The sequence below is a fragment of the Malus sylvestris genome, chromosome 7 (genome assembly GCF_916048215.2).
Source record: "Malus sylvestris chromosome 7, drMalSylv7.2, whole genome shotgun sequence".
In the NCBI taxonomy this organism is placed as follows: Eukaryota; Viridiplantae; Streptophyta; class Magnoliopsida; order Rosales; family Rosaceae; genus Malus; species Malus sylvestris.
In genome coordinates this window covers 24,196,481-24,222,797 of record NC_062266.1, presented here as the reverse complement: position 1 = coordinate 24,222,797, position 26,317 = coordinate 24,196,481, and the positions used below count along the sequence as shown (strand labels likewise).

General features: G+C 38.0%; 1 protein-coding gene and 1 long non-coding RNA gene across 11 annotated transcripts; one reads left to right on the top strand and one right to left on the bottom strand.

Moving 5' to 3' along the window:
• The first annotated feature begins 104 nt into the window (after positions 1–104).
• LOC126629999 (receptor kinase-like protein Xa21) lies at positions 105–8,579 on the top strand. 8 transcript variants are annotated; one of them, XM_050300173.1, is made up of 9 exons: positions 105–305; positions 523–559; positions 675–782; positions 955–1,004; positions 1,093–1,248; positions 2,262–2,334; positions 2,759–2,886; positions 4,167–7,822; positions 7,999–8,579. In XM_050300173.1, the coding sequence occupies exons 8-9, from the start codon at positions 4,813–4,815 to the stop codon at positions 8,340–8,342; spliced, it is 3,354 nt and encodes a 1,117-aa protein (XP_050156130.1). In that variant the 5' UTR covers positions 105–305; positions 523–559; positions 675–782; positions 955–1,004; positions 1,093–1,248; positions 2,262–2,334; positions 2,759–2,886; positions 4,167–4,812; the 3' UTR covers positions 8,343–8,579. The 8 variants fall into 8 exon arrangements, 6 of the variants coding, with proteins under 6 accessions (XP_050156130.1, XP_050156132.1, XP_050156129.1 ...); XM_050300175.1 differs by having other exon boundaries at positions 896–1,004; XM_050300172.1 differs by having other exon boundaries at positions 675–879.
• A 3,115-nt stretch (positions 8,580–11,694) lies between these two features.
• LOC126627971 (uncharacterized) lies at positions 11,695–24,687 on the bottom strand. Of its 3 annotated transcripts, none has more exons than XR_007625199.1 (3): positions 24,493–24,687; positions 24,048–24,079; positions 11,695–12,563 (listed from the first exon to the last, which is right to left on the bottom strand). It is a non-coding gene; the product is annotated as an uncharacterized LOC126627971 (long non-coding RNA). The 3 variants fall into 3 exon arrangements; XR_007625198.1 differs by lacking the exon at positions 11,695–12,563 and adding an exon at positions 18,884–19,832; XR_007625197.1 differs by lacking the exons at positions 11,695–12,563; positions 24,048–24,079 and adding an exon at positions 18,884–19,832.
• Positions 24,688–26,317: the final 1,630 nt, after the last annotated feature.

Sequence of the window (26,317 nt, the reverse complement as noted above, 5' to 3'; positions counted from 1 at the left end):
CCTTTTAAGTTATAATAATTGTAGCCGTTGGATATTCATCCAACGGTCCTCGTGTCCTGCTCAGCAGGATCCTGAGCATATGCTCAGGAGAGAAACCATTTCCCCTCCTCTCGACTCTTCTACTTCATTTCGCTTTCTGTCATCCAAAAAATCAGATCGCTCCAAAGCTCTGCTTCCACTACAGCTTCTACATTTTTCCTTTCGTTTTCACTCTTCTACTTCATTTCGTTATTTTGTTGCAGGAAATATTCATCTTCCAATTTTAGGGTTTTATTGGGCGATATTGCAAGCCCTTTCTGGGTCAGGTGTATAATAATGTTTTTGTTGTTAATTTTTTTTTTTTTGGCAAATTTTTAGATTTGGGTGCTCTTTCGTTTCTGGTTCAAATTTTTGGGTGAAAATTTAAAAAAGGGGAAATGCTGATGGTTAATATTTCTCCGATACTTGATTTTCTTGGTTTGTTTCTACTGATCTTTTGTCTCTAGGGCTGATTGCACTTCTTTTTCGTTATTTTGGGTGCAGATATGAAGAGGATTTGTGAAGTCGCTATGATTTCATGGTAAGTTTCTTTGAACGGATTTGAGAATTTGGGATGTTTTGAAGGTTTTTTTTATTGGGATGATTTCATGGTATTTTTACTTGTACCTACTCTGTTTCCTCTTTAAAATTTTCAGCCATGGTGCCCGAATATTGGCTTACGGAAGGTGGGCGCAGAGTGGTACTGGTGCATTATTGGATCACATAATTGAAAGCCATCCTGCTGAATCGTGCTGCTTCCCAGCGTGAGAGTCATTGATCAACTTATTTTTATGCTAATTACTGTACTAGGACAAATGGGTTAACTCTTGAATGCCATTCGCGGACAACTTAAGTTGATCTGTGTGTCTCTCTCTAGGCATTTCTTTGTTTGAACTTCTGAACAAGTTATTGAAAACAATGATGCATGATTTATAGGCTTCTTTGACTGAAGATATGCATGTTGTCCCAGATTTTCTTGGGAATGGGTATATTCTTATACATTGAAAGCTAAATTTCATCTGTCATAGTGCCACCCTTCTCTTCCGTTAAACTACTGAATTTGTGATTGCCTAGGTCGCCAAATGCAGACCCAAAAGCGAAAGGTATGGTCTGCGGCCTAACACTTGATACAAGTTAGAATCAGTTGGCTCTTCAGTATCTTGCCACGGTACAAATCATTCATATGGCACGCGTCATATTGTTGAGCACTGCAATGCCAATGGTCACAAAGTAAGAATGCATACTTCGCAGTTCTCTTATTCTGTATACATCAGTTGTAAACAGACATTTTCAAAATGACAGCCCACCTTATGAAACATACAATATTCTCTAATTTCTTTCATGTGTTTTACCTTCATTCAGAAGTACTAATGTAACTTTAGAAAAGTCTTGAAGCCACAGTACTATTTGTTTCCTCCTTGTTATTTAAGATACTAATTAATTCTACAATGAAGCCATATGCATATGATTCCATATATTTTGATTTTGAACTTTTTAAATATGATGTGTAATATTTGTAGGTGTACTTATGATACTTGTAGGTCATGGTATACAAGGTAACGTTATAAGAATATATTTAAAAATAATGGGTGCATGAAATGTGCTTGAAGACCGGATCACATTCCTATGAGTAACCTGTAGGTTTATTGGATATAGTAGGTGGCATCAATTGTGCAAAGACCAATTTGTAGAAGCTGTGTTTCGTGTTTCTTTGGAGGAAGTATCTGTTTAGGAAATGTTTTCTTCTTTTTTTTTTTGTTCTTTGGTTATCTGAATGTAAAAATACAACTAGGAGAGAATATATAACATAGTTTTTGCCATCCTGTTTAGAAATCAGACTAAATGTGGATACTGGACCTGCTTTCCTCCACTTTTGAGGAGAACTATCATTGTTACAGTTTGGTCTGTAGCTGAGAAGTTCTCATTCGAAGGACTTGGTATTGCAAGAGTTATACATTGAGAACAAACATGTGTTCTGATTAGCTTTTGGGTTTTTTGGGCTTCTGTCTGCCATTTATTACCAAAAAAGAAGGAAAAAAAGAAGACGGAACAGAACAGAACAGAACTGAACTGTACAAAACATTGTAGAGAAAGAGAAATGACAGAAGCTCTCATAGTGTCATGGGAGGAGAGACTACCAATTTAGGATAGTAGTATTAGCGTATCATTAGCCAGTTTGAAGTGAAATTGGCCATAACCTAAAAACTGCAACTTTTTTTGAGTATCTGTTTCATTCTTTGCAGATTGACACGATACTATCATGTGGAGGCCTTGCTAAGAGCGCACTATTAATTCAAGAACATGCAGATATAATAGGTCTCTCTCTCTCTCTAACATAAACATCATATAGCCCCAGCTCCTTTGTGTTTTCATCCGTCTAATCTTTGTTAATTAATCTGTCTTGTTTTGGCCTTTTATAGAATAATAAAAAAATTAATTGTCTTCTTCAAAATGAACTATTAATGTAATTTTAGATTTATCTGATTGTGCTTCTCTTTTATTGAAGTTGATTGCAGAACCTGTATTGTTTTGTTGCAATTGGTTTCTGAAATTAGTAATATATCTGTTCAACGATTGAACTGTTATGATGAAAATTCTTTCTAAAATATTGGATCTACTGTGGGAGTGATTTGGGGGCAAAGAAAACTTAAGGATAATGAGTTATGCTTTAGAGTACACGAGTCAAAATCTTCGTTTAAGCATTTATATAACCCTTGGACCCCGTCTGTGATATATTCAGGTTGCCCAATAATTCGTCCACGAGAAAGTGAACCTGTGCTCTTGGGTGCTGCCATTCTTGGTGCTGTTGCGGGAAGGAAATATTCTAGTCTGCATGAGGCCATGAAGGCTCTGAATGCAGTGGGGCAGGTACTAATGGTGAATTTTTTGGATTTCAGTTTTTCAAAACTAATATTTTTTTACCTTTCTGAGGGAGAATATTTAGGTCTGAAGCGAGATTAGTTACCTACTTTACCGCATTTTTTGCGAGCTTTATCAGCAGCTCTCATCGTTCTCTGATGGCTCAAGCCTTGACTTAATTGATTCTTCATTCGTGGCTCACGGCGGGCGCTTGCTATATTGGAAGATTATGCTATTCTTACCACATTAATATACCATATTAGTGTACCACATTATGTGGCATTTGATGTGGCTGTCCACATCATCTAAATTAATCATATTTTAATTTAAATTAAAAACCATTTAATAAACCAATAATAAATAAAAAAATCTGGAATTAAATGATGTTTGTGGCATACGAGGAGTCTTTTCATTCCTTCCTTCCTTCCCCGTTGCTTCTTCTCCCGTTTCTTCCTTCCTTCCTTCCCTGTTCCTTCCTTCCTTCCCCGTTGCACAACGAAGGTTTTCCAGTCGGCGAAAACATGAGAAGGACAATGTCAATGTCGCACAGTATAGATAATTCATTAGCCTTTTTCATGATGCCGTTCTTCCTTTTAGCATAAGTTGCTTGACGCCCATTTGTATTCTCCAACCCCTTAATTTTTAGCTTTACCCTTCCCATCCTGCACTTTGGACCGCGAATCTTACGCTTGAACTCCCCTTCTTTGACAGTCCAAAATATCGAAAAGCCTACCCAAACGCAAAAACCAATCATTTCTTCATCACAATCTATCCAAATAGGGGATCATCGATGAATCTTTGTCGTATGAGAATTAGTTGAGATTATGGTATCCACACTAACGTGAAAAAAATCTGGGCTGAAACAAAAAAAATGGCATGGAAGAAGAAACGGGAGAAGAAGCAACGGGGAAGGAAGGAAGGAAGGAATGAGAAGACTCCTCGTATGCCACAAACACCATTTAATTCCAGATTTATTTATTTATTATTGGTTTATTAAATGGTTTTTAATTTAAATTAAATTATGATTAATTTAGATGATGTGGACAGCCACATTAGATGCCACATAATGTGGTATATTAATGTGGTAAGAATAACATTACTGTTATATTTTATGCAAAAGCCTTGACATGGCAACTGGTTAAGGAGTTGTTCAAAGAGATAGGATCCTTTAATCATGTCCGTTCATTGTATATCATGCAGTCAATCTTCATTAGGTACTGTTTGTGTTTAATTTTAAATATTATAATTTAAAATAATTTATGATCGCATGATGTATGATGAAATGACAGGATTTTCGGGATCTTCACATAGGAATCTCTTGTTCAAAAGCCAAACTCTATACAGTAGAGAAAAATATCGAAAATCAGCAGAGAAAAATATGCATTGGCTCTGGTCAAGCGACATTTCTCATTGGCTTTTTCCGGGCGTTGGGTTAAAAAAATCGAATAGAGGTTTTTTGAACAAATGATTATCTATACGGGAAACAGGAAAATGGTGGGTTTATTCTCACAATGAGTTAGTAATAATATAGTTCAAACTTACTTTTGGTGAGAATCGAATATAAGATCTCCTTATTTATAAGTGAAGAGGAATACCACTAGATCGTAGTAACAAGTGGTATGCTTGCTTGCTTGTTAACTGTGAAGAAAAAACCCAAACACGTCATTGTAAGAAAATGCCAGCGATAGATACTTGGAATTGTTAAATAGCCACATTTGAATTACTTGGAATTTTCCGTCCGTTATCGTTGACCCGAAAAAAGGAACAATACTGATTGAAAGCTTGATGGTGATTTGGTGGTGGGGTGGTGATGCAAATGCAGGACAGAAATGTCAAATACTTACCAGGAAAAAAGTGGCTGTTTAGTGTTACAATATTCAGAGAAATTATGGCTGCAGATGATACAAAGCTCACAAACTTAATCATTTACCTTGTATGCATTGCACCATGGAAAACTCACAAAGTCTCTTCCTCATCGGACTTGTGTTGCTGATCGACTACTCGTGTTTTCTTCCGTCTTCCGCATCGTTTTCTAACGATACCGATCAACATGCCCTTCTGGCAATCAAATCTCAACTCACTTACCCTGCCAATGGTGTCCTGGCCGGTAATTGGACCATTAGAACAAGCTTTTGTGATTGGATCGGGGTCTCTTGCAGTAAGCGCAGGCAAAGAGTCACGGCCTTGGACCTTTCCTATATGGACCTTCATGGCATGATTTCTCCTCACGTGGGTAACCTCTCTTTCCTCGTCTCGCTTCGTCTCCAGAACAACAGCTTATATGGATTCGTGCCCCATGAAATCGGTCGTTTACATCGCTTGAGGATACTTGCACTTCAAGACAACCAGCTGCAAGGAAGCGTCCCTCCAACCCTACATCACTGCCAGAAGCTCAAGGTCATAAACCTTAGGAGAAACATGTTAAGCGGTCTCGTACCCAAAGAGCTGGGTTCTTTACCCATGCTTCAGCGACTGTATCTCACTGCAAACAATCTTTCGGGTGGAATTCCGACATCTTTGGGTAACATTTCAACATTACATGAATTGTTCTTGGACCAGAACAGCCTCACAGGTTCATTCCCCTCTACTCTCCTCAACCTATCTTCTCTTGTTTTTATTGATCTACGATCAAATGACAATATTTTCGGAAATCTTCCCGGGGATCTTTGCCACTACTGGCCTAATATCCGAGAAATTTCTCTTTCTCGCAACAGCTTCAGTGGCCCGTTCCCTGGTGAAATAGACAAGTGCAAAAGTCTTGTGTTGTTATCTCTATCGTACAATAGGTTAACTGGAAGTATTCCAGAAGAAATTGGGGGACTGCAAAATCTTGAAACCTTGTACCTTGGTGGTAATAACCTAACCGGTAAGATTCCTCAAACCATAAGTAACATGTCCAACTTGAAGTACTTTAGTATGGAATTGAATAACATCAAGGGAAGTATTCCTAGTGGCGTAGGGCGTCTTCCTAGTTTAGTCTCTGTTTTTTTCGCCGGTAATGGGCTGAGCGGAGTTTTACCCCCAGGAATTTTCAATATCTCCACCATAACAGATATCGCCGGAAGAGATAATGCCCTTACCGGAAGTTTCCCTTCATATACTGGAGGGATTTGGGGTCCTAACCTTGAAACCCTCGGGCTTTCAACCAATCAAATCACTGGAAATATCCCGTCCTACTTTTCAAATTTTAGTAAGCTTACCATGCTTGATTGTAGCTACAACTTACTCCATGGACCAGTTCCCATGGATCTTGGTAACTTAAAACACCTTAACTTTCTTGTTTTAGGAGCAAATAAGTTAACAGGAGAACCTGGAGTTCTTGAGCTTAGGTTCCTTTCTTCCTTATTCAGTAGCAGCTCGTTGAAAACATTAGTTGTGAGTGAAAATCCCCTCAACGGCATCATCCCGGATCACTCTGGAAACTTTTCTTCTTCCTCTTCCCTTCGAAAGTTGTATGCACAGCTGTGCCAAATCAAGGGTCATATACCCAAGACGTTGAGCTCCTTGTTGAAAAATTTGACCATTCTTGCCTTGACTGGCAACAGTATCAGTGGAGAAATACCTCCATCGATTGGAAGATTCGAGAATCTGCAAATCTTGTATCTCGATAACAACAGCATTGAAGGTTTCATTCCGGAGGAGTTATGTCGTATCGGGAACCTGGCTGAGCTATCACTGGCAAGCAATACCATTGGTGGATTGATCCCAAGTTGCATAGGAAACCTCAGATACCTTCAAAGAGTTTTCCTAAATTCCAACAAACTGAACTCATCAATACCAGTCAATTTATGGAACCTTGAAGACCTCCTGTTCCTAGATTTGTCATTCAATTCCTTAAGTGGATACTTACCTCCTGACCTGAGAATGTCAAATGTCCTTGAGATGATAGATTTGTCTTGGAACCGAATTTCTGGAGACATTCCGAGCATCATGGGATCCTTTCAAAGCATAAACTCTCTAAATTTGTCCAACAACTTGTTCATCGGATCTATTCCACATACTTTTGGGAAAGGGTTGGAAATTTTAGACCTGTCATGCAATAATCTGTCCGGGCCAATACCAAAGTCTCTAGAAATACTCAAATTTCTCAAGTATTTGAATCTCTCTTTTAATCAACTCTCTGGAGAGATTCCATCAGCTGGACCTTTTGTTAACTTCACTGCCCAATCATTTTTGGGGAATAAAGCACTCTGTGGGAGACCAGGTTTTGGAGTCCAACCTTGCAAGAATCTTAGCACTCGAAATTCAAAGACCGCGCATTATTTCCTCAGATATGCTATTCCGGCTGTGATATCAACTTTGATTCTGATAGCCGCCATTTTTATGTGGAGAAAGTCTAGAAAAACAAGTGCAAGTGTTCCAAGTTCAGAAGAATTGTCAATGGCTCCAGGGCATAGAATGATATCATATCATGAACTCCGTTGTGCTACAAATGATTTCTCTGAAAGCAACTTTCTGGGAGCCGGAAGTTTTGGCTCTGTGTACAAGGGAAGTCTTTCCGATGGGACAACCGTTGCTGTCAAAATTCTAAATATGCAAATGGAAGGTGCCTCGAAAAGTTTCATTGCAGAATGCAAAGTATGGCGAGCAATACGACATAGAAATCTTGTCAAGGTGATAACTACGTGCTCGAGTCCAGAGGTAAGAGCTTTGGTGCTGCAATACATGTCTAATGGTAGCCTCGAGGAGTGGTTGTACTCTCGCAAATATTGTCTAAATCTTTTTCAAAGAGTAAGCGTGTTGGTCGATGTTGCATCAGCTTTGGAATATCTCCATCAAGGCCAATTAGAGCCTGTAGTGCACTGTGATTTGAAGCCTAGCAACATCCTTCTTGACGAAGACATGGTTGCACATGTGGGGGACTTTGGTCTTGCCAAAATTTTGGCAGGAAACAAGGATGCAACACAAACCAGAACTCTTGGTACACTTGGTTATGTTGCACCAGGTAAATCTATTTACTTTTGTTTATTACTGGAAGCCGGGAAAACGATCAGTTGTTGGTTAATTACAACCGTGCTAGATGTTTTTTTGCGTATATAGATTTCCACACTGCTTTTGTGTTTTTTGCGTATTCGCATACGTACATGTCATAATAGCTTTACTATGAACGTGTTTTGGCAGAGTATGGTTCAGCAGGAAAAGTGTCAACAAGAGGTGATGTGTATAGCTATGGAATCATGTTGTTTGAAATAATTGCAAGAAAGAGGCCAACAGATGGAATGTTTACGGAAGAACTGACCCTGAGGAAATGGATAAATGCGTCGCTCCCTGACGGTATTCTAGGAGTAGTGGATATTGGTTTATTGAGCACAGAAGAGGGAAGAGAGATGAATGCCACAAAACGTATCATTTTATCAATCATGGACATCGGCTTGAGATGTTCCGAAGAAGTGCCAGAAGAAAGAATGGATATCAAAGATGTGTTGCGGAAGCTCATAAAAATAAAATCGGCACTTGAAATGTAGAGACAGTGTGTTCGCTGTCCATGAGATTGACTTGGCAGTCCCTGTGTGTATTTTGCTTGTTTTTTCAACTTGTATTTCCTACTGTTGGTTCTGTATATGTGTAGACATCGAAATTTCATAGGATTTTCGTGTTTACAATATGTATCATTTTTCTATTTTGCAAACCTTTCACTTTGTTTCAAGGAACGTGTATGTCTTTCCATAACTTAGGGAAATGATATCCGCATACTTCTTTTCTCCTTTTACACACTTTTATTTTTCTTGATTCTCTTGTTGATTCATTCTGTTAGAGACACGGCCCATAGTCCAACCAGCGTCATATCCTTCTAGAATTAGTTAGACTTTCTTATAGTACAAGTATTGTACCCTAGTAAATTGGATTGTATCAATCAAATCAACCGAGTCAATTATCTCAAACCTTATTCTCTCCAAAGTCTTCTAGGTATCTCTTTACATGGTATCAAAGTTGGTCAATCATGCACAAGGAGCTTGCTTGAGACCATAGAGGGACTTGCGCAAGTGACATACATGGTTGGACCAAGTCGAATCAATGAACCTAGTGGCTGAGTCATAAAGACGTGGGTGTACAAAGAGAAAGAACGGGTGTGCCAAATTGACTTCTAGTCTATAAGAAAATATAAAAGTAGACATCATTTGTGCAAATAAAAACTCTAAAGTGATGGTGTTTAGAGTAGTACTAGAAGTTTATTTACATCCATATCAAAATCTATTTACATTCTTTCAAGGAGGAACAAAGGAAAGGTATTATGCATATGTTTGATCAGTGACTATCCCACTGGATTATGTATTTCAAGTATCCAATGCGATGCATTAGGGCCTTTTGTAGCTGCATATAAAATTGCTAAATATTTGCTTATGTTGTAAATTATGTGCTGCTATCTAAGGCTATAAGTATTTTGCCTGACTGGATTCGGCATTAGATCTTAACGTAACGTCTATTGAAGATCAAATAAGCACGGCTATTGCCGTTTTAACAGATCACTCGACATGTCACGCTTGACAAAGTAGAAGCCAGAAGCACAGCAGCTAAGTTCAGTATATTTGGAACTTTGCCTTTGTTTCCTCAAAGATCTGTTATGCAATGAAGGCCTCACTGTCATCTGCTCTTTTGATCTCCAAGCGAGTCTTTTGGTAGAAGCCGGTACCCCTCAATGCATCCACGATAAAATAATCAAAGCCGACAGCAGTTGCTGCTTCGGCTTTGGCTCCATAGACCAGCCTCTGTTAGACATTAACGTATGAATTATGTGGTATTGTAGATTTTCTGGTTTAAAGTTTCCATGTATATTTCATAATGATATTCAATGCACAAGAGACCGACTATATATGAGAAGAGAGAGGAATGAGAGATGCGAGGGATGTCTGCTGCAAGCAGCTGACAAGAAAGAAGAAGGCATGTTGCCTACCTAATCTAAACCTTACACAAAGACTTTACACCAATCAGTCAGCTCCCTTAATTCAAGGGAAAACTGATTTACAATAATACATTGAGCTTACCCTAGAGATTACATTGAGCCTTACCCTAGAGATCACCTTTGGTAGTTGACTTTAGAGATTGGGACAGAACACTTCAACAACACTCCCCCTCAAGCTGGATCGAGGAGATTAATTAAGCCAAGCTATCCCAAAAAACGATGAAATGGAGCAGATGCCAGGGCCTCGGTAAAAAGATCTACCAGTTGATCATGGCTTCGCGTGAAGATGGTCCTAATGACTTGAGTTTGCACTTGAGCTCTAATGAAATGACAGTCCACTTAATATGTTTCGTTCTTTCATGGAACACATGACTAGCAGTGATGTGCATGGCTTCTTGATTGTCACATATAAGAGACATATAAGTAGTAATAGGAAGCCCTAAGTCTGAAAGGAGCCCTTTAAGCAAAATAAGTTCACAGGTAATGGCTACCATGGCTTGATACCCAGCCTTTGCGCGGGAGCGAGCAATTACATGTTGCTTCTTGCTTTTCCAAGTGACAAGATTTCCACCAACAAACGTGCAATAGCCTGTGGTAGATTTCCTATCAAGAGCATTCCCTGCCCAATTTGCATATGTGTAGCTACTGATGGCAATGGACTTACTGTTACACATGATGATTCATTGCGTTATCGAACCCTTGAGACAACGCAGGACTCTCTTAACCATGTTAAGATGATCAACAGTGGGAGAATGCATAAATTGACTTGCCAATCTCACTGCATATGTGATATCTGGACGTGTGATGGTGAGATATATAAGCTTGCCCACCAATCGTTGATAGTAACTCACATCATGCATGGCTTCTCCATCTGTGTTGAGCCTTAGTTTACAATCCACGTGAGTGATGGCAAGTTTGCAATCAAGCATTTTTGTTTCCTGAAAAAGGTCTAATACATATTTTCGTTGATGTAGAAATAGCCTCTTTGAAGAGGTTTCCATTTCGATACCCAAAAAATACTTTAACCTCCCGAGATCATTGATAACAAATGTTTGATGTAGTGAGAGGTTTAGTGCCCCAAGATCAGTATCACTATCTCCTGTGATGATGAGATCATCCACAAAGATGAGTACTGATGCGATGAAAGTTAAGCACTCAAATTAAACCTTCTTTTGACAATTGTAGTATATGTATAAGTAGGGATCGTTCTGGACCGGGGATTAGGAGAGATTGCTAATCTAAACTAAACTGACTTGTAAAAAGAAACTTAAAAACACTTAACTAGACTCTATATACTCAAAACACTTAAAAACACAAACTAAAACAGATTCTAACTAATTAGACACACTAAAGTAAAGGGGGATTGGGTTTTGGACGAAAATAAAGTAAAACAAAACAGAAACTAGAACTAAACAGATTTGCACGAAATTGGTTGTTTTGGATGGATGATGGGCTAGCTAGAAGGTCTTTCTCCACACATGACACACTTGCATACAAATCAATCTCCAATTGCTTTTCAATAAACTATGATGCTCAACACCCCAGATTAACCGTGATGCACAAATTAACCCTCAGATTTTCCTTTACTTATTGAATTGGATGAATGCATGCGACAACCCAAATCATTCTCTAAAAGTCCCCTATATGAATGCGTAATAGAGATACAATTAAAGATCATTAAGTTTCATGAAAATCATAAGCGTTGACGAGACAATTGTAACTATGAATGCATGATACGTTTGCCAAGAATTCAATTAACGCGATTGTGACAAGCAACCTTCACTACTCATGAATATAAACTTGTAACGATTAGGTGAAACTTATTTATATCCTAGCATCAAATTCATGCATGAAAACTAAGTATGCATCCTTAATAAACATACACAAATCCGTTATGAATCAAAAAGATAATTGAATTGCAATCACAACTTATCAAGTCACAATTGGAAGAAATCAATTCATATTGCAAATATATTCATGGTTTCGAATTCTCCTCTAGTCAAAAGAGGTTTAGTTCCTCATACTTGCAATTAAACAGAAACAATTGAAATTAAACATTGAAAACCAAAGTAGAATACACCTAGAATGCTCCAGCAATCCAATTTGAATGACTAGCACAACTCCAAGCAATCCTTTTTCCTTGCAAATATGCGGCACCAAGGTGTGAGTGGTGAATGGATGGTCTCTTGTGGTGGTGGATGGATATAGATGAGTTATGGTGAAGGGTGGAGAGTTGTGTAGATGATGTGGTGTCCTTGGATGATGGCCCCCAAATTATGGTGAAGGGTGGATGTATTTATAGGCTAGGGAGAGGAGTGTATGGAGTTGTAATGAGTGGATGTAATGGGTGTAGTGGGTGAGTGTTGTGGTAATGAGTGGATGTAATGGGTGTAGTGGGTGGATGTTTGGTAATGAGTGGATGTAATGGGTGGATGTAATGGGTGTAGTGGATGAATGTTTGTAATGAGTGGATGTAATGGGTGTAGTGGGTGAGTGTTGTGGTAATGAGTGGATGTAATGGGTGTAGTGGATGTATGTTTGGTAATGAGTGGATGTAATGTGTGTAGTGGGTGGATGTTTGGTAATGAGTGGATGTAATGGGTGTAGTGGATGGATGTTTGGAGTTGTAGGTCAACACACTTGAACACACACATGTTGATTTCTAGCCCTCAAATCTTCAAAAACGTCAATCCTCATGTCTCCATGCTTGCACTATCCAATCTTGGCTAAAAAATGCTCAAAAATGCTCCAAAATGCACTTTCTTGCCAACTTTGTTATTATGACCTATAAACACACGAAAATAGCTTAAAATACATAATTAACTAAGAAATAACAACACAAATGCACAAGAACAAGCTAACTAAGTCGCATAAATATGCTCCTATCAAATTCCCCCACACTTAGCTTTTGCTAGTCCTCGAGCAAAACAAAAGAAATAAAACGAAACAAAACAAACAAAACAAACAAAACACAACCTAACCTTCCAACATTTGCCTCAGGGATTTTCAATGAAACATGACATGCCAAAGATCACCACTTACATAGATTTAAGAATTCCTTACCCTCGAGCATACTTAATCATAGTCAACATTCACTAGCTCACATTTAATCAATTAAAACAACATTTTGAATATAGTAACATGCCTTAGAGAATTTCCTCAATTCCTTACTAGATACACTCTTATTTTTACACAAGAATTTCTGACTACACTCCTTATACTAGGTATATGTGAGAAGATTGATGTGAACATGAAAACTAGTACTCACATATGTTTTTCAACAAAGAAGCAATTTCTGGAATTATTAATTCATGTATATATATGATCTCATGAATGAAATGCTACTACTTAGATGCGAGAATCAGTGACACCATATGCTCATATCAATTTCAAACTCCACAAATTGAAACACACAACACTCAAGATTGAAGTCAATGGTTGTAACAGGGCTTGGGGGTAATGGCTAACAAAGAAAGGATAGGAATAACAAACGTTCTTAAAGCGATAGCAAGCAAAGTAATGGAATTGACACTTGGAATTTACTTTAGAATGCAAAAATCAACTTTTAAACACAAAGGGAAGATTCATGCAACACTTAGAGTCAAATTCAATGCTTTGGACCCTTTCTTCAACAAACAACACTTTAGAGCTCTTTCTCATAAATTTTTCAACTCTTTTCACAACTTTTCATTCTATTTTCCACGAATTTTTCTTTTTCTTTTCCTTTTCTACCCGTGCCTTATGAAGGACTTTGGCACACACACACAAAAGAATCACTTCCCCCACACTTGTTTTTCTGCAAGAGTTCAACAAAAGGAATTCCTTCTAAATTATGCTTTACTATGCTTCAAGAACAAGGGTATGGATGGTCCTAATCTAGGCTAGGTGAGGATAGTGTGGGTAACAAAGAACATAGGCAACACAAGGCTCAACGGGTTAAACTTAAACACATAATGAACGGGATAGGCTTTTTGGCTATTGGCTCACTAAACAACTTCATCTTGAATATGTGTTATGCAAATCAATAACATGCTTTGAATGAAATAGGCATGAGTTTTAGCATTTGGAACTAAATGATGAAACGCCTTCTAAGTAGCAACCAAGCAAAGAATAATGAGATCATGCAACGACTTTAGAAAACAAAAAAATTGCACAGATTAATAACTCTCCAAATAAACGTTTAGGCCCAAGTCTCTCAAGGATGTAACGTTAGTTTGGGTTCCTTCTTTCAAGCATGTTACAAAAAAAACTGATTTTTCCTTTTATGATTGCATGTGAATTCATAAATTATAACCACAACCAAGCATACACCAAAGAGTAAATCAAATTTTCTTCCATGTTTATAACTCTCTTTAACAGTCATGTAATTAAAAACCAAATCCTCATCATTGTGTTGGAAGGTACCCTAAGACACAAATAAACACACAAAAACAACTCTTTTTGGGTTTTTTTCAAAACAATTTTTCAAAATTTTATGAGATTTTTGGATTTTTATGTCAACACACACTAAAACACTCCAAAACGGCTTAAAAACAGCAAGGAACAACACTAGAAGTAATGGGTGATAAACTCCTATGAATTTCATGCAAAACAACTTGGTTACCCCCCCCCCCCCACACTTAAATCAAACATTGTCCTTAATGTTTCAAGCATAAACTCACAAAAAAAAAAAAAAAAAAAAAAAAAAACAAACAAACAACGAATAAACATGACAAGTATGGCAAAGTAAAAACCAAACAGAGTAGAGTTTAAGAATGCAAATCTGGTTTTGGAGATAGATGATCTTGTTGTCTTTCCACAGCTTTGACCTCGAACTGGTTTGGAATTCTGAGCGAGGAATATGAGAGTGCCTTGGTTTCAAATCAGACTCCTTCTGCTGGGTTGATTTGATTGTGCAGTCTGCATTCTTCTCTGCTTGTTTCTTTTGCACGGCAGGTAGGCAAGAGGTAGAGGTGTTGGTCTGTTTCTTTCTTCAATCTTTCCAAGTGCCCACCTCTTGCTTTCTTTCTCCTTGTCCCTAGCTGAGGATGAATTGGCAAATTATCTCCACATGCTTCGAGGTATCATTTTCACTTCCCTTATCTGTTCCCCAAGCAGATGTGGTAGACGAAGAGGAAGCATAAGATGATGAAGATGAGTACTCAAGAGCAAGGCTAGGTAAGCAATTAGGAAGGGGTTCCAGGCAGTCGGTTCCAGATCAGAAGATTAATACCAAATGCTGGCTGATTGCTCTCTTTCTCCTTGTCCTAAAACAACGACAAGGAGAAGGACAGGGAGAAAGCATGATATGAGATACTCTTGCTTTCAACCTTCATGATATGAAATACTTTTGCTTTGGATGAGTTGTTTGCAGAGGTACCCCAAGGAATAAGGAACACTGAGTGACTCGAGAGGGTTTGTTGGAAAGGTATTCTCGGAGAAGAAGAAGGGTTATGTATGTTTGCCTTGCAATGGAGGGTGAAGGAATAGTACTATTCTTTCACTCTTGTCAGCAACCGTTGGATGATTTAATAGTGAACTTCACGTGCTTTCTACTTCACAAGAGATCTTTAACAGATTGCCTGTGATTTTCGCAAGGCTGAGTGTGCATGTGACAGGCGCTGACACGTCTGGAAAAGCAAGTGCCTCTTCGATTTTTGAGCTTGCCTCTTCGATCTCTGAAATCCTGTCGAGTGCAGAGGTTGCATGTGACAAGTGCGGACAAATCTGAAAAAGAAGATTGGCTGTGGTTTCTGAGCAAGCCCAGCTTTTGAGAAAGCTAGCGCCTCTTTGATTTTTGAGTTTGCCTCTTCGATTTCTGAGCTCGCCTTTTCGATCTCTAAAATTTCATCGCGTGCTGATTTTTGTAGAAGTACGCAGAACGTTCAAAGCACACTTGAATTTCTGCCTGTAAAAACTCATTTATTGCACTTCTACGATCTTCACTTGTCCGACCAGTTCTTTCTTTAACGCCTCTGAAAATGTCTGGCCCCTCCGACCATCGTTTTGACTTGAACCTTGGTAAAGAGGCAGTCCTGCATTCTCCGGACAACATATGGTGCCTATCATTCATATCCCTTACTGGTCCCCTTATCGTTAGGGATTCAGTGATGAAGAATGATATGACAGCTGCGGTGGTGGCCAGGAACCTTGTCACTCCCAAAGATAACAGATTACTTGCCAAACAGTCTGATGAGTTGGATGTTAAGGATTATCTGGCTCTTAGTGTGCAGTGCGCAGGTTCTGTGTCCAATATGGCCCAACGCCTATTTGCCCGAACCCGTCAAGTTGAATCATTGGCGGCTGAAGTGATGAGTCTCAAGAAGGAGATTAGAGGGCTGAAACATGAGAATAAACAGTTGCACAGGCTCGCACATAACTATGCTACAAACATGAATAGGAAGATTGACCAGATGTAGGAATTTGATGGTCAGATTTTACTTGATCATTAGAGGTTTGTGGGTTTGTTCAAACAGCATTTGCCTTCGTCTTCTGGGGCTGTACCGCATAATGAAGCTCTAAATGATCAACCTCCGATGCTTCCTCCTTCTGGGGCTCCGCTGACTGCTGAGGCTTCACCGACTACTGAGACTTCTCTTAAGCAGCCTTTGTGAAGGCTCCCTCTTGTAGCTTTTTCTGCTTAATGTTCCCTTTTTTTTATGAAAATGAATGTGAAAATACCTTGCATAACTGTCAGTGTTTTAAAAATAAACCCACACCAAAAACAATTAAACCAGCAACAAATAAAAATGACAATCATGGCAAAATAAAACTACAGAAAAGGGAAGGTTTTTAGGAATGCAAAACCAATCGTGGAGCAATTCAAAAATCTTCCTTATTTGAATACATGGGTTGTCTCCCAAGAAGCGCTTGCTTTAATGTCTTCCAGTCGGACGAAACTTCCTTCTAAACTTGGATAGGGCCCATATCATGGAATTGATCCTTGAATGGAAGGTGATACTTGACGTGATCCGGCAATGGTTTAAATTCTAGTGTAAGTGCCTGAATCATCAAAATCAGCAAGTTAGTATATAATAAAATCGAAGTTGGAGAAGATGGCTTACTTGCTTGCTCCAACACAAACTCAATTACGAACACCACATCTTTGAAGGTTGCAGGGATATGGGACTTGGCCAGATTTGGTGTTTTGAGAGTTATGACTTGTCCCGTGTCATAAAATCCAACTTCTTTGGGAATTTTCGTCTCAAATGTATCTTCTTTGATGAATTCTAGACATTCCCCATCCACTTCTTGCTCTTGATTCGTTGGAAAGGTTTCAAAGATGCCTTTCTCACCCTCTTCTTCCTTGGATTGCATGATCCTGCAAGGAATAAGGACATTTTGTGAAACAGGGTCAGGACAAATTAGATTTAGGCTTACCTTGGTTGTAGTGGATGACATAGATGGCATATGGGGCTGCGGCAAATGTGGTTCTTCCCTTGCCGTGGCCTTGTTATTCTCCTCTTCTTCGAGCAACAGCTGTTCATCCATGTTTTGGCTTGGTTTGGATGTCTTTGGTTCACCTCCAACCTCCATAGCACTTCCCAAAGTGATAGCATCATGGATTTCAAAATCTTCCTTCAAATTTTCAACAGTTGAGTTGGAGAATTCACTTTGCTCTTGAATTTATGTCGTGAACTCCATAATTTACCCAAATTGCTTTTCCAATTCGCCCATCTTCTTGGCTTGATTTTGCACCTTTTTGTTTCGGTTTTCTACATCCTGGTTCAAAGAGATGAGTAACTTATTAAACATATCATTATTCAAATATGTACCTAAATTGAATTGGGCAGATTGTTGTGGTGGCTGTGATGGTTCATATGGCCAGTGATAGAACTCATCTTCTTGCTGCCAATATCCATCTTGTTGGAATTATTGCGGTTCTCCACACATGTAATCTGAATAATCTCTCCAATCCGAATTGTAAGCGTTGGAAAACATGTTGTCCCCTGATTGGCTATGGCCTTGATAACCCCAAGCATCTTCATTCGCAGCGAATTGAGAACATTGATGAGTTGGATATCCTTGCCCATAGGACATACCATCTTTAGGGACACTTTGCATTGTGGTCCTTTCGGCATATTGTGACAATTGAGAAGTAAGTTTCGACAATTGAGCTTGAATAGTAGCAAAATCCATGTCTTACTTCTCTAGTACTTGAAATCAAGGAAACAAAACTAAATCAAATATCATAAGTAAAAATAAGAGACACAAATAGAAACAAAGTTAGTAACTAAAACAAAAAACATGAAAATAAACAAAAGAAAATAGCAAGGGATTAGCAAAATTGCTAATCCCCGGCAACGGCGCCAAAATTTGATGCGATGAAAATTAAGCACTCAAATTAAACCCTCTTTTGACAATTGTAGTATATGTATAAGTAGGGATCGTTCTGGACCGGGGATTAGGAGGGATTTCTAATCTAAACTAAACTGACTTATAAAAAGAAACTTAAAAACACTTAACTAGACTCTATAGACGCAAAACACTTAAAAACACAAACTAAAATAGATTCTAACTATTAGACACACTAAAGTAAAGGGGGATTGGGTTTTGGACGAAAATAAAGTAAAACAGAGCAGAAACTAGAACTAAACAGATTTGCACGAAATTGGTTGTTTTGGATGGATGATGGGCTAGCTAGAAGGTCTTTCTCCACACATGACACACTTGCATACAAATCAATCTCCAATTGCTTTTCAATAAACTATGATGCTCAACACCCCAGATTAACCGTGATGCACAAATTAACCCTCAGATTTTCCTTTACTCATTGAATTGGATGAATGCATGCGACAACCCAAATCATTCTCTAAAAGTCCCCTATATGAATGCGTAACAGAGATACAATTAAAGATCATTAAGTTCCATGAAAATCATAAGCGTTGACGAGGCAATTGTAACTATGAATGCATGATACGTTTGCCAAGAATTCAATTAACGCGATTGTGACAAGCAACCTTCACTACTCATGAATATAAACTTGTAACGATTAGGTGAAACTTATTTATATCCTAACATCAAATTCATGCATGAAAACTAAGTATGCATCCTTAATAAACATACACAAATCCGTTATGAATAAAATAGATAATTGAATTGCAATCACAACTTATCAAGTCACAATTGGAAGAAATCAATTCATATTGCAAATATATTCATGGTTTCGAATTCTCCTCTAGCCAAAAGAGGTTTAGTTCCTCATACTTGCAATTAAACAGAAACAATTGAAATTAAACATTGAAAACCAAAGTAGAATACACCTAGAATGCTCCAGCAATCCAATTTGAATGACTAGCACAACTCCAAGCAATCCTCTTTCCTTGCAAATATGCGGCACCAAGGTGTGAGTGGTGAATGGATGGTCTCTTGTGGTGGTGGATGTATATAGGTGAGTTATGGTGAAGGGTGGAGAGTTGTGTAGATGATGTGGTGTCCTTGGATGATGGCCCCCAAATTATGGTGAAGGGTGGATGTATTTATAGGCTAGAGAGAGGAGTGTATGAAGTTGTAATGAGTGGATGTAATGGGTGTAGCGGGTGAGTATTGTGGTAATGAGCGGATATAATGGGTGTAGTGGGTGGATGTTTGGTAATGAGTGGATGTAATGGGTGTAGTAGGTGAATGTTTGGTAATGAGTGGATGTAATGGGTGTAGTGGATGAATGTTTGTAATGAGTGGATGTAATGGGTGTAGTGGGTGAGTGTTGTGGTAATGAGTGGATGTAATGGGTGTAGTGGGTGGATGTTTGGTAATGAGTGGATGTAATGGGTGTAGTGGATGAATGTTTGGTAATGAGTGGATGTAATGGGTGTAGTGGATGAGTGTTTGGTAATAAGTGGATGTAATGGGTGTAGTGGGTGAATGTTTGGTAATGAGTGGATGTAATGGGTGTAGTGGATGGATGTTTGGAGTTGTAGGTCAACACACTTGAACACACACATGTTGATTTCTAGCCCTCAAATCTTCAAAAACGTCCATCCTTATGTCTCCATGCTTGCACTATCCAATCTTGGCTAAAAAATGCTCAAAAATGCTCCAAAATGCACTTTCTTGCCAACTTTGTTATTATGACCTATAAACACACGAAAATAGCTTAAAATACATAATTAACTAAGAAATAACAACACAAATGCACAAGAACAAGCTAACTAAGTCGCATAAATATGCTCCTATCAAGTACTACCAACTTCCCACTGGTACCAGTTCTTACAAACAATGAGGAATTAGCATTACTTCGTAGAAATCCATCCTTTTTTAGAACTGAATTGAGCTTGGCATACCAAGCTCTTGGGGATTGTTTCAATCCATAGATTGCCTTGTGCAGCTTACAAACCACGTTGCCTTTAATACCATTATAACCTGGAGGAGGTTGCATGTACACTTCTTCTTGTAGCTCTCCTTGAAGGAAGGCATTCTTCACATTCATTTGATAAAGAGTTCACCCATAATTGACTACAACTGAAAGTAGAACCCTCACCGAATTCATCTTGACCACTGGTGCAAATGTTTCCTAATAATCTACCCCAAAGGTTTGGGTGAAACCTCGAGCAACAAGTTTGGCCTTGTGTTTCTTAATAGAACCATCAGCCTTGAATTTAATCTTATAAATTCAACGACTTCCAATAGCTTTTTTTGCTGGTGGTTGTTGGACCAAGCTCCAAGTTTTATTTTCTTCTAGAGCACGAAGCTCATCTACCATGGCTTGATTCCTTTGTGGGAGAAGAGATGCCTCTTGAAAGCTTCTAGGTTCTCTGTGTTTATCAATTTCACAGAGAAATGCAGCATGAGATTTTGAGAACTCATCAAGGCTGATACATTCAGTGATAGGATACCGTAAGACATAAGTAACATAGTCCTGCAACCTAGTTGGAGGTTTTCTGGTTCGAGGAGGATTTCTTCTAATCACTTGAGACTTTGTAGGGGATTGTGAATGATCATAATAAGACTCTTCATCTCTTTCACTTACAGGAATATGGCTAGTAGTGGTTGAGTCAGTTTGTACTTCTTCAATACCTGGTATCACAGTAACTGAGCCTTTCTTCAACACTGGATTATTAATGTTCTGAGGGAGTGGAAACATTTCAAACAGTTCCTCCCTCTGACTTGTATTATTCCCTTTATGAGTAAAATAAGGGCAATCTTCTTCAAACTTCACATCCTTTGACACAATGAACTTCTTAGTTGTTGGATTGTAGCACTTGTATCCTTTTTAGGTGGAAGAATACCCCACAAACACACACTTGGTTGCCCTAGCATCTAATTTGTCACGGTTCAAGGCTTGAATGTGAACAAAGCAAACACATCCAAATACCTTGAGGTGTGTCAAATCAATTTTTCTACCCTTGAGAACTTCGTAGAGAGATTTAAACCTTAGCACACGACTTGGGAGTCGATTGATGAGATAAGTGGCAATGAGGATAGCAAATTACCAAAATTTCTTTGGAACATGCATGTGAAGCATGAGAGCACGAGTATTCTCTAAGAGATCTCTATTTTTTCTCTCGGCTACTCCATTTTGTTTGGGAGTCCTTACATAACTGGTTTGATGTATTATGCCTTAAGAACTTATGTATTGAAGCATGTTGTTGGATAGAAATTCAGTGCCATTATCGGATCTTAACACCTTAATGTCTGATTGAAATTGTGTTTTAACCTGTATATGAAAATCTTTGAAAATAGTTTGGACTTCACCCTTTGATTTCATAAGGTCCATAAAACTTATTCTAGAGAAGTCATCAACAAATAAGACAAAGTACTTAAACCCTTCTATTGATTCAGTTACTGGTCCCCATACATCGGTGTGCACCATTTCAAAATGTTTACTTGTTCTAGACATTGAATTACCAAACGGTAGTCTAGTAAACTTAGAAAGTTGACAAGTATCACAAGTAACATGAGATTTACAAAAATTTGGAAACAGTTTAGACAAGATAACTTCAGAGGGGTGAGGTAATCTCTTACGCCAAAGTTGGTTTTCATCTATAGACTTTGATTGAGCTTGAAGGGCTGGCATGGGAATTTAGGGTGTTTGTGATCTTTCCAATTGACAGAAGTTGGAAAGGAAAGGTTGGTACATATAAAGCAGTGGAAGGTGTTTTGTGTGAGAGTAAGTTTATTTCTCCTTTTCCCAAAACTAAGACATTTTTTTCCCATTTGCAACAGACACATGTGAAGGACTTGAAAAACATTTAAAATGATTTAAATTTGTGATTTTGTTTGTCATATGATTTGTGGCTCCTGAATCAATTATCCATCAATCATTTTTAGTACTAGTTAATAAGGCAATAATGAAGGCTTTGAGTATACTTGATGCTTCATCCCTTGGGACTTTCTCATTTCTAGCAAGAAAGCCAGCAAACTATCCCAACGTGGCTATATGACTGCTCTCTTCATTGCCTTGAGCTTGTGAACCTCCTCTGTGTCCCTTACTTTGAAGGTAGGCTGCAAACTCATTGATAAGTGACAATGGGTTGATAGTGAACTCCATGGATCATTGTGAGATAGTAGAGGGATGAGCATTGGCAAGTTGAGCCTTGTAATGAGATTGAAATTGTTGTGAGGACCTTGGTATCATTTTTCCATCTTTGCTGAACTTAGGCTTGAGTTTAGGATGAAGTTCTCAACACTTGTCTTCCACATGACCAACGCCATTGCAATATTTGCATTTTAGGTGTGTATTCCTACCCTTATACACTTTAGCCTCTAAGGTCTTGTAGCTTGAGGCATATGCACTAGTCTCAGTCAATCTTGAGATGTGCTCAGCATTCACCACTTTCTTCCTTGCTTCTTCTCATTGGATAGTTGCACATATATTGTTGAAAGCGGGAAGATCTTGACTTATCAAGATGTGACTCCTTAGATCCTCGTACTCGGAGTTCAAATTCCCTAAAATCTGGTAGATTCTGTCTTCCTCGGCTCGTTTTAAGAGAATGGTAGGATCTGTGGTATGTGGAAGGTACACATCTAACTCATTCCACATGGCTTCCAAGGTGTTGAACAAATGATTTCCCTTCTTGTTGGGCACTGGCAATATCCTTCTTAAGTTGAAAGACACGTGCATAGTTGTTTTGATTTTCATACATATCTTGCAAGGCCTTCCAAAGCTCACATGAAGGAGTAGCTAAAAATCTTAGCAACATGTTTCTCCATGGTGTTGAGTAGCAAAGACATGACAAGTTGATCCTTGCAAAGCCATGCACCGTATGTAGATGAGGAGATGTCTGGAGCTTCCACACTTCCATTTACAAACCCTAATTTCCCTTTGCCTCCAAGAGCTAATGACACAGCTCGAGACCAAGGAAGATAATTAAACTCGTTCAAGAGAACTGAACACAAATGTTGATTGGTGTTAACCTCGACGTTTGAGAAATTTGAAGGAGAGGTATGCGAGATGTCACCCTTAATGTTTACTGAATCTTCTTTAGCCATGGCTTACAGTTGAAGGAAATATCTAACGAAAAAAATGGCCAGAGGCAGGTTACAAAACCTGCTCTGATACCATGTAGATTTTCTGGTTTAAAGTTTCCATGTATATTTCATAATGATGTTCAATGTACAAAAGACCGGCTATATATGAGAAGAGAAAGGAATGAGAGATGGGAAGGATGTTTGCAACAAGCAGCCAACAAGAAAGAAGAAGGCATGTTGCCTACCTAATTTAAACCTTACACAAAGACTTTCCACCAATCAATCACCTCCTTTAATTCAAGGGAAAACTAATTTACAATAATACATTGAGCTTTACCCTAGAGATCACCTTTGGTAGTTGACTCTAGAGACCGGGAAAGAACACTTCAACAACTGTTATAGCTTAAAGTGCAAGTAACATGCAAGAAAAATGAGAAAAAGCATCCAATTCCAACAGTAGGGGAAATACTGCTAAACTAAAAGCTTTGTAAAGATATATCAGTGGTAAATAGTTTATGGAAGAACTACACCAAAATGGTGTGGATTCACCAACAGAAATATCGTGAAATCCAAGTCCAAGAACTTCATCAAACTGTGTTGTTACAAATGTTAGGAATCCTTCCCCTTGAAATCTCAACAAATTCCTATAGCATCAATAACTTGGAAAAAGAACACATTTAAACAAAAACTTCAGAAAAACAAAAACAAAAACAAAAAGGAAAGAAAAGTGAGACCCCTATTTTCACATTATCTTCACTAAAGTAGTTTTCACATTATCTTCACTAAAGTAGCCGGAAACCGAACCAGACCCATAATGAATTCTGCAAGTTATTCCTAAACAACAAAACACAACTCAAATGAAAGGGATAGGAAAATTTACCAATTTTGGTGTAAGTGCTTGAAAGGTTTGCCCTGTATTTAGAATGAAAAGGAAAAATATGCATACTTTACAAACTACTCAAAACTCATTAAAAAAGCTAGGAATTGATAACCCATTAAGGAAAAATGACAAAGAAATAATTCAGTTTCAATTCAAAATCAATGTCATATGAACGAATTTAAACAACAAACAAAAAGGAATTGAAGCATTGACCTAAGATATAAATTAACATCACCAACTCTCCTAAATTGATGGAAGGCCATAATTGAGCTCGTTGAATATGTTTCTTTGTTCAAACCCTAACACCAGTTGGAAAACGAAGCAGTTAGGGTTTGAACTAGAAATCACATATTCAAAGTATACCTTCGAATGCAATAGGTGTTGATGAGTCATTCCATACCAACCTGAGGAGTATACCTTCACATGCAATAGGTGTAGAAAGTACCTAAGGAGTCATTCCATAGCAACCTAGAGGTTGGCCTTGTTGGAATCGTCGAAGTCGTCGCTAGCTGCTAGTGTGTATCCAGTGAGTCGAAGAGATAAGAGCGAGAGAAAGGAAAAGTTTTAGGAGAGGGTTTGATTTTGGTTTAATTTGAGGTTTGAGAGTTTTCAGGCATCGCACAGAGGGAAGAAAAAAGAAAGAAAATTAGAGTATATACATAGGAAGTGTTATTGGTACTCCAAAAATCTCATTCTACACTCTTCACAAATCTCACAAGTGTATTTTTTTTCCTAATATAGAAAGTTTGAAGTGTAGAATGAGATATTAGAGTCCTAATAACAATTCCCTATATATCTATATATATATATATATATGTATATATTGTAAACGGCCAGACATACTTGAAAATTCCAGAGTTCGATTGATTACAAAAGGGCCGTCCTTTGGGCTCTTTTTGCGATCGAGCTATAGCGAACTTATTTCGTGATCATGTCGCTTGATTTTTGATAGGCCGAAATTTTGACTCGACCTAACATATTCGTTGTATTTTTGTTTGGTTTTTGGTGAACCATGTTCATTGTATTTTTTTTTTTTGTTTTTGGTGAACCATTTTCATTGTATTATACTCTCGTTAAGATTTGTAATTCGGCTAGTTAAGATCATTCATCCTTGTATTTTAAATTTTGGTCCAATTCGCTCGTTCTTAATATCTATCGCTTGTACAAAATAGAAAACTAATTTTGTGCAGTTGACGTGTCATGTTCATGGAGACAGCACAAATCCACATAGAGACTCGAGTGGTTCAGGGACCTTGTGAATGTATGATACGAGACATTTTTGTGTCTATCAAGTGTATGATGAAATACCTTTTAAGGATATCATGAGGACATTTCACATGACATGTCGACAACACTCTGCATATAGGTCTCGACATCACTCGACACATTTCCTTGAAATTTGTCAATATGAGTGCAAATGTCGTAGGCCCACTGAGTGCTCGACAAATGTCCTCACTCATGATGAAGAAAGAGTTATCTACACCCAAAAATCCATCGTGATAATCTCCTTTTGTAAATGTTTTTCACATTTCAATGTATTATTTACTTTGATGAATTGTTATTTATTTTGGAATAATGTTAGGGAGACCAAATTTTTTAACCAAATTTGCAAATCAAATGATGTGTTTGTAGATCATTAGATTATTAATCAAGTGTCGACCAAATTTTTTATACCAAATGATGTGGTTGTACATAATTGGATTATTAATTAAGTGTCGATTAACGTGCTTGTTTCTTATTGGTGACATATCATTTGGCATGCAATTTGGTTTTAAAAAGTTCATCTCTCTAACATTATCCTTTATTTCATACATCATAGTGGCGTCACAAATAATTGTCTCCGGTGATTGTACTAGATCTACAATTGGAGACATCCTCTCTTCCAAATAAATTAAGCCCAATTAACCAAAAAAAGGAAGTAAGCCCAATTGACCAAGTGACCAATCTTGACTGTTAACCTTAATTTAGGACATCATCTCCTCTAATCTTTGACAAAATCAATTGTCATATCATTATGATATTATCTATATATTAAAATCCAAACACAATGTTACTCTTCATTAACAGTAAAGTGGTGAAAATGCCCTCCAATTGCTCTTTGGCGTCCTATTTTTACCATTTTTGAATAGCAAAGTTGTAATGCCCCGACCCGAAACTTTTTTTTTAATTTATTTCGGAAACTAATTTTGGAATTTACATTTAGTGGTAGGCCAAAAATAAAAAATAAACTCTTGTTTACTTACTACCATTAATCACAATTTATTTAATAA

Bases quoted from the DNA above. Each gene is read 5' to 3' on its own strand.
- LOC126629999 (XM_050300176.1), top strand. From the start codon at position 4,813: ATGCATTGCACCATGGAAAACTCACAAAGTCTCTTCCTCATCGGACTT. The intron at 7,823-7,998 runs GTAAATCTATTT...GTGTTTTGGCAG, and splicing joins ACTTGGTTATGTTGCACCAG to AGTATGGTTCAGCAGGAAAA.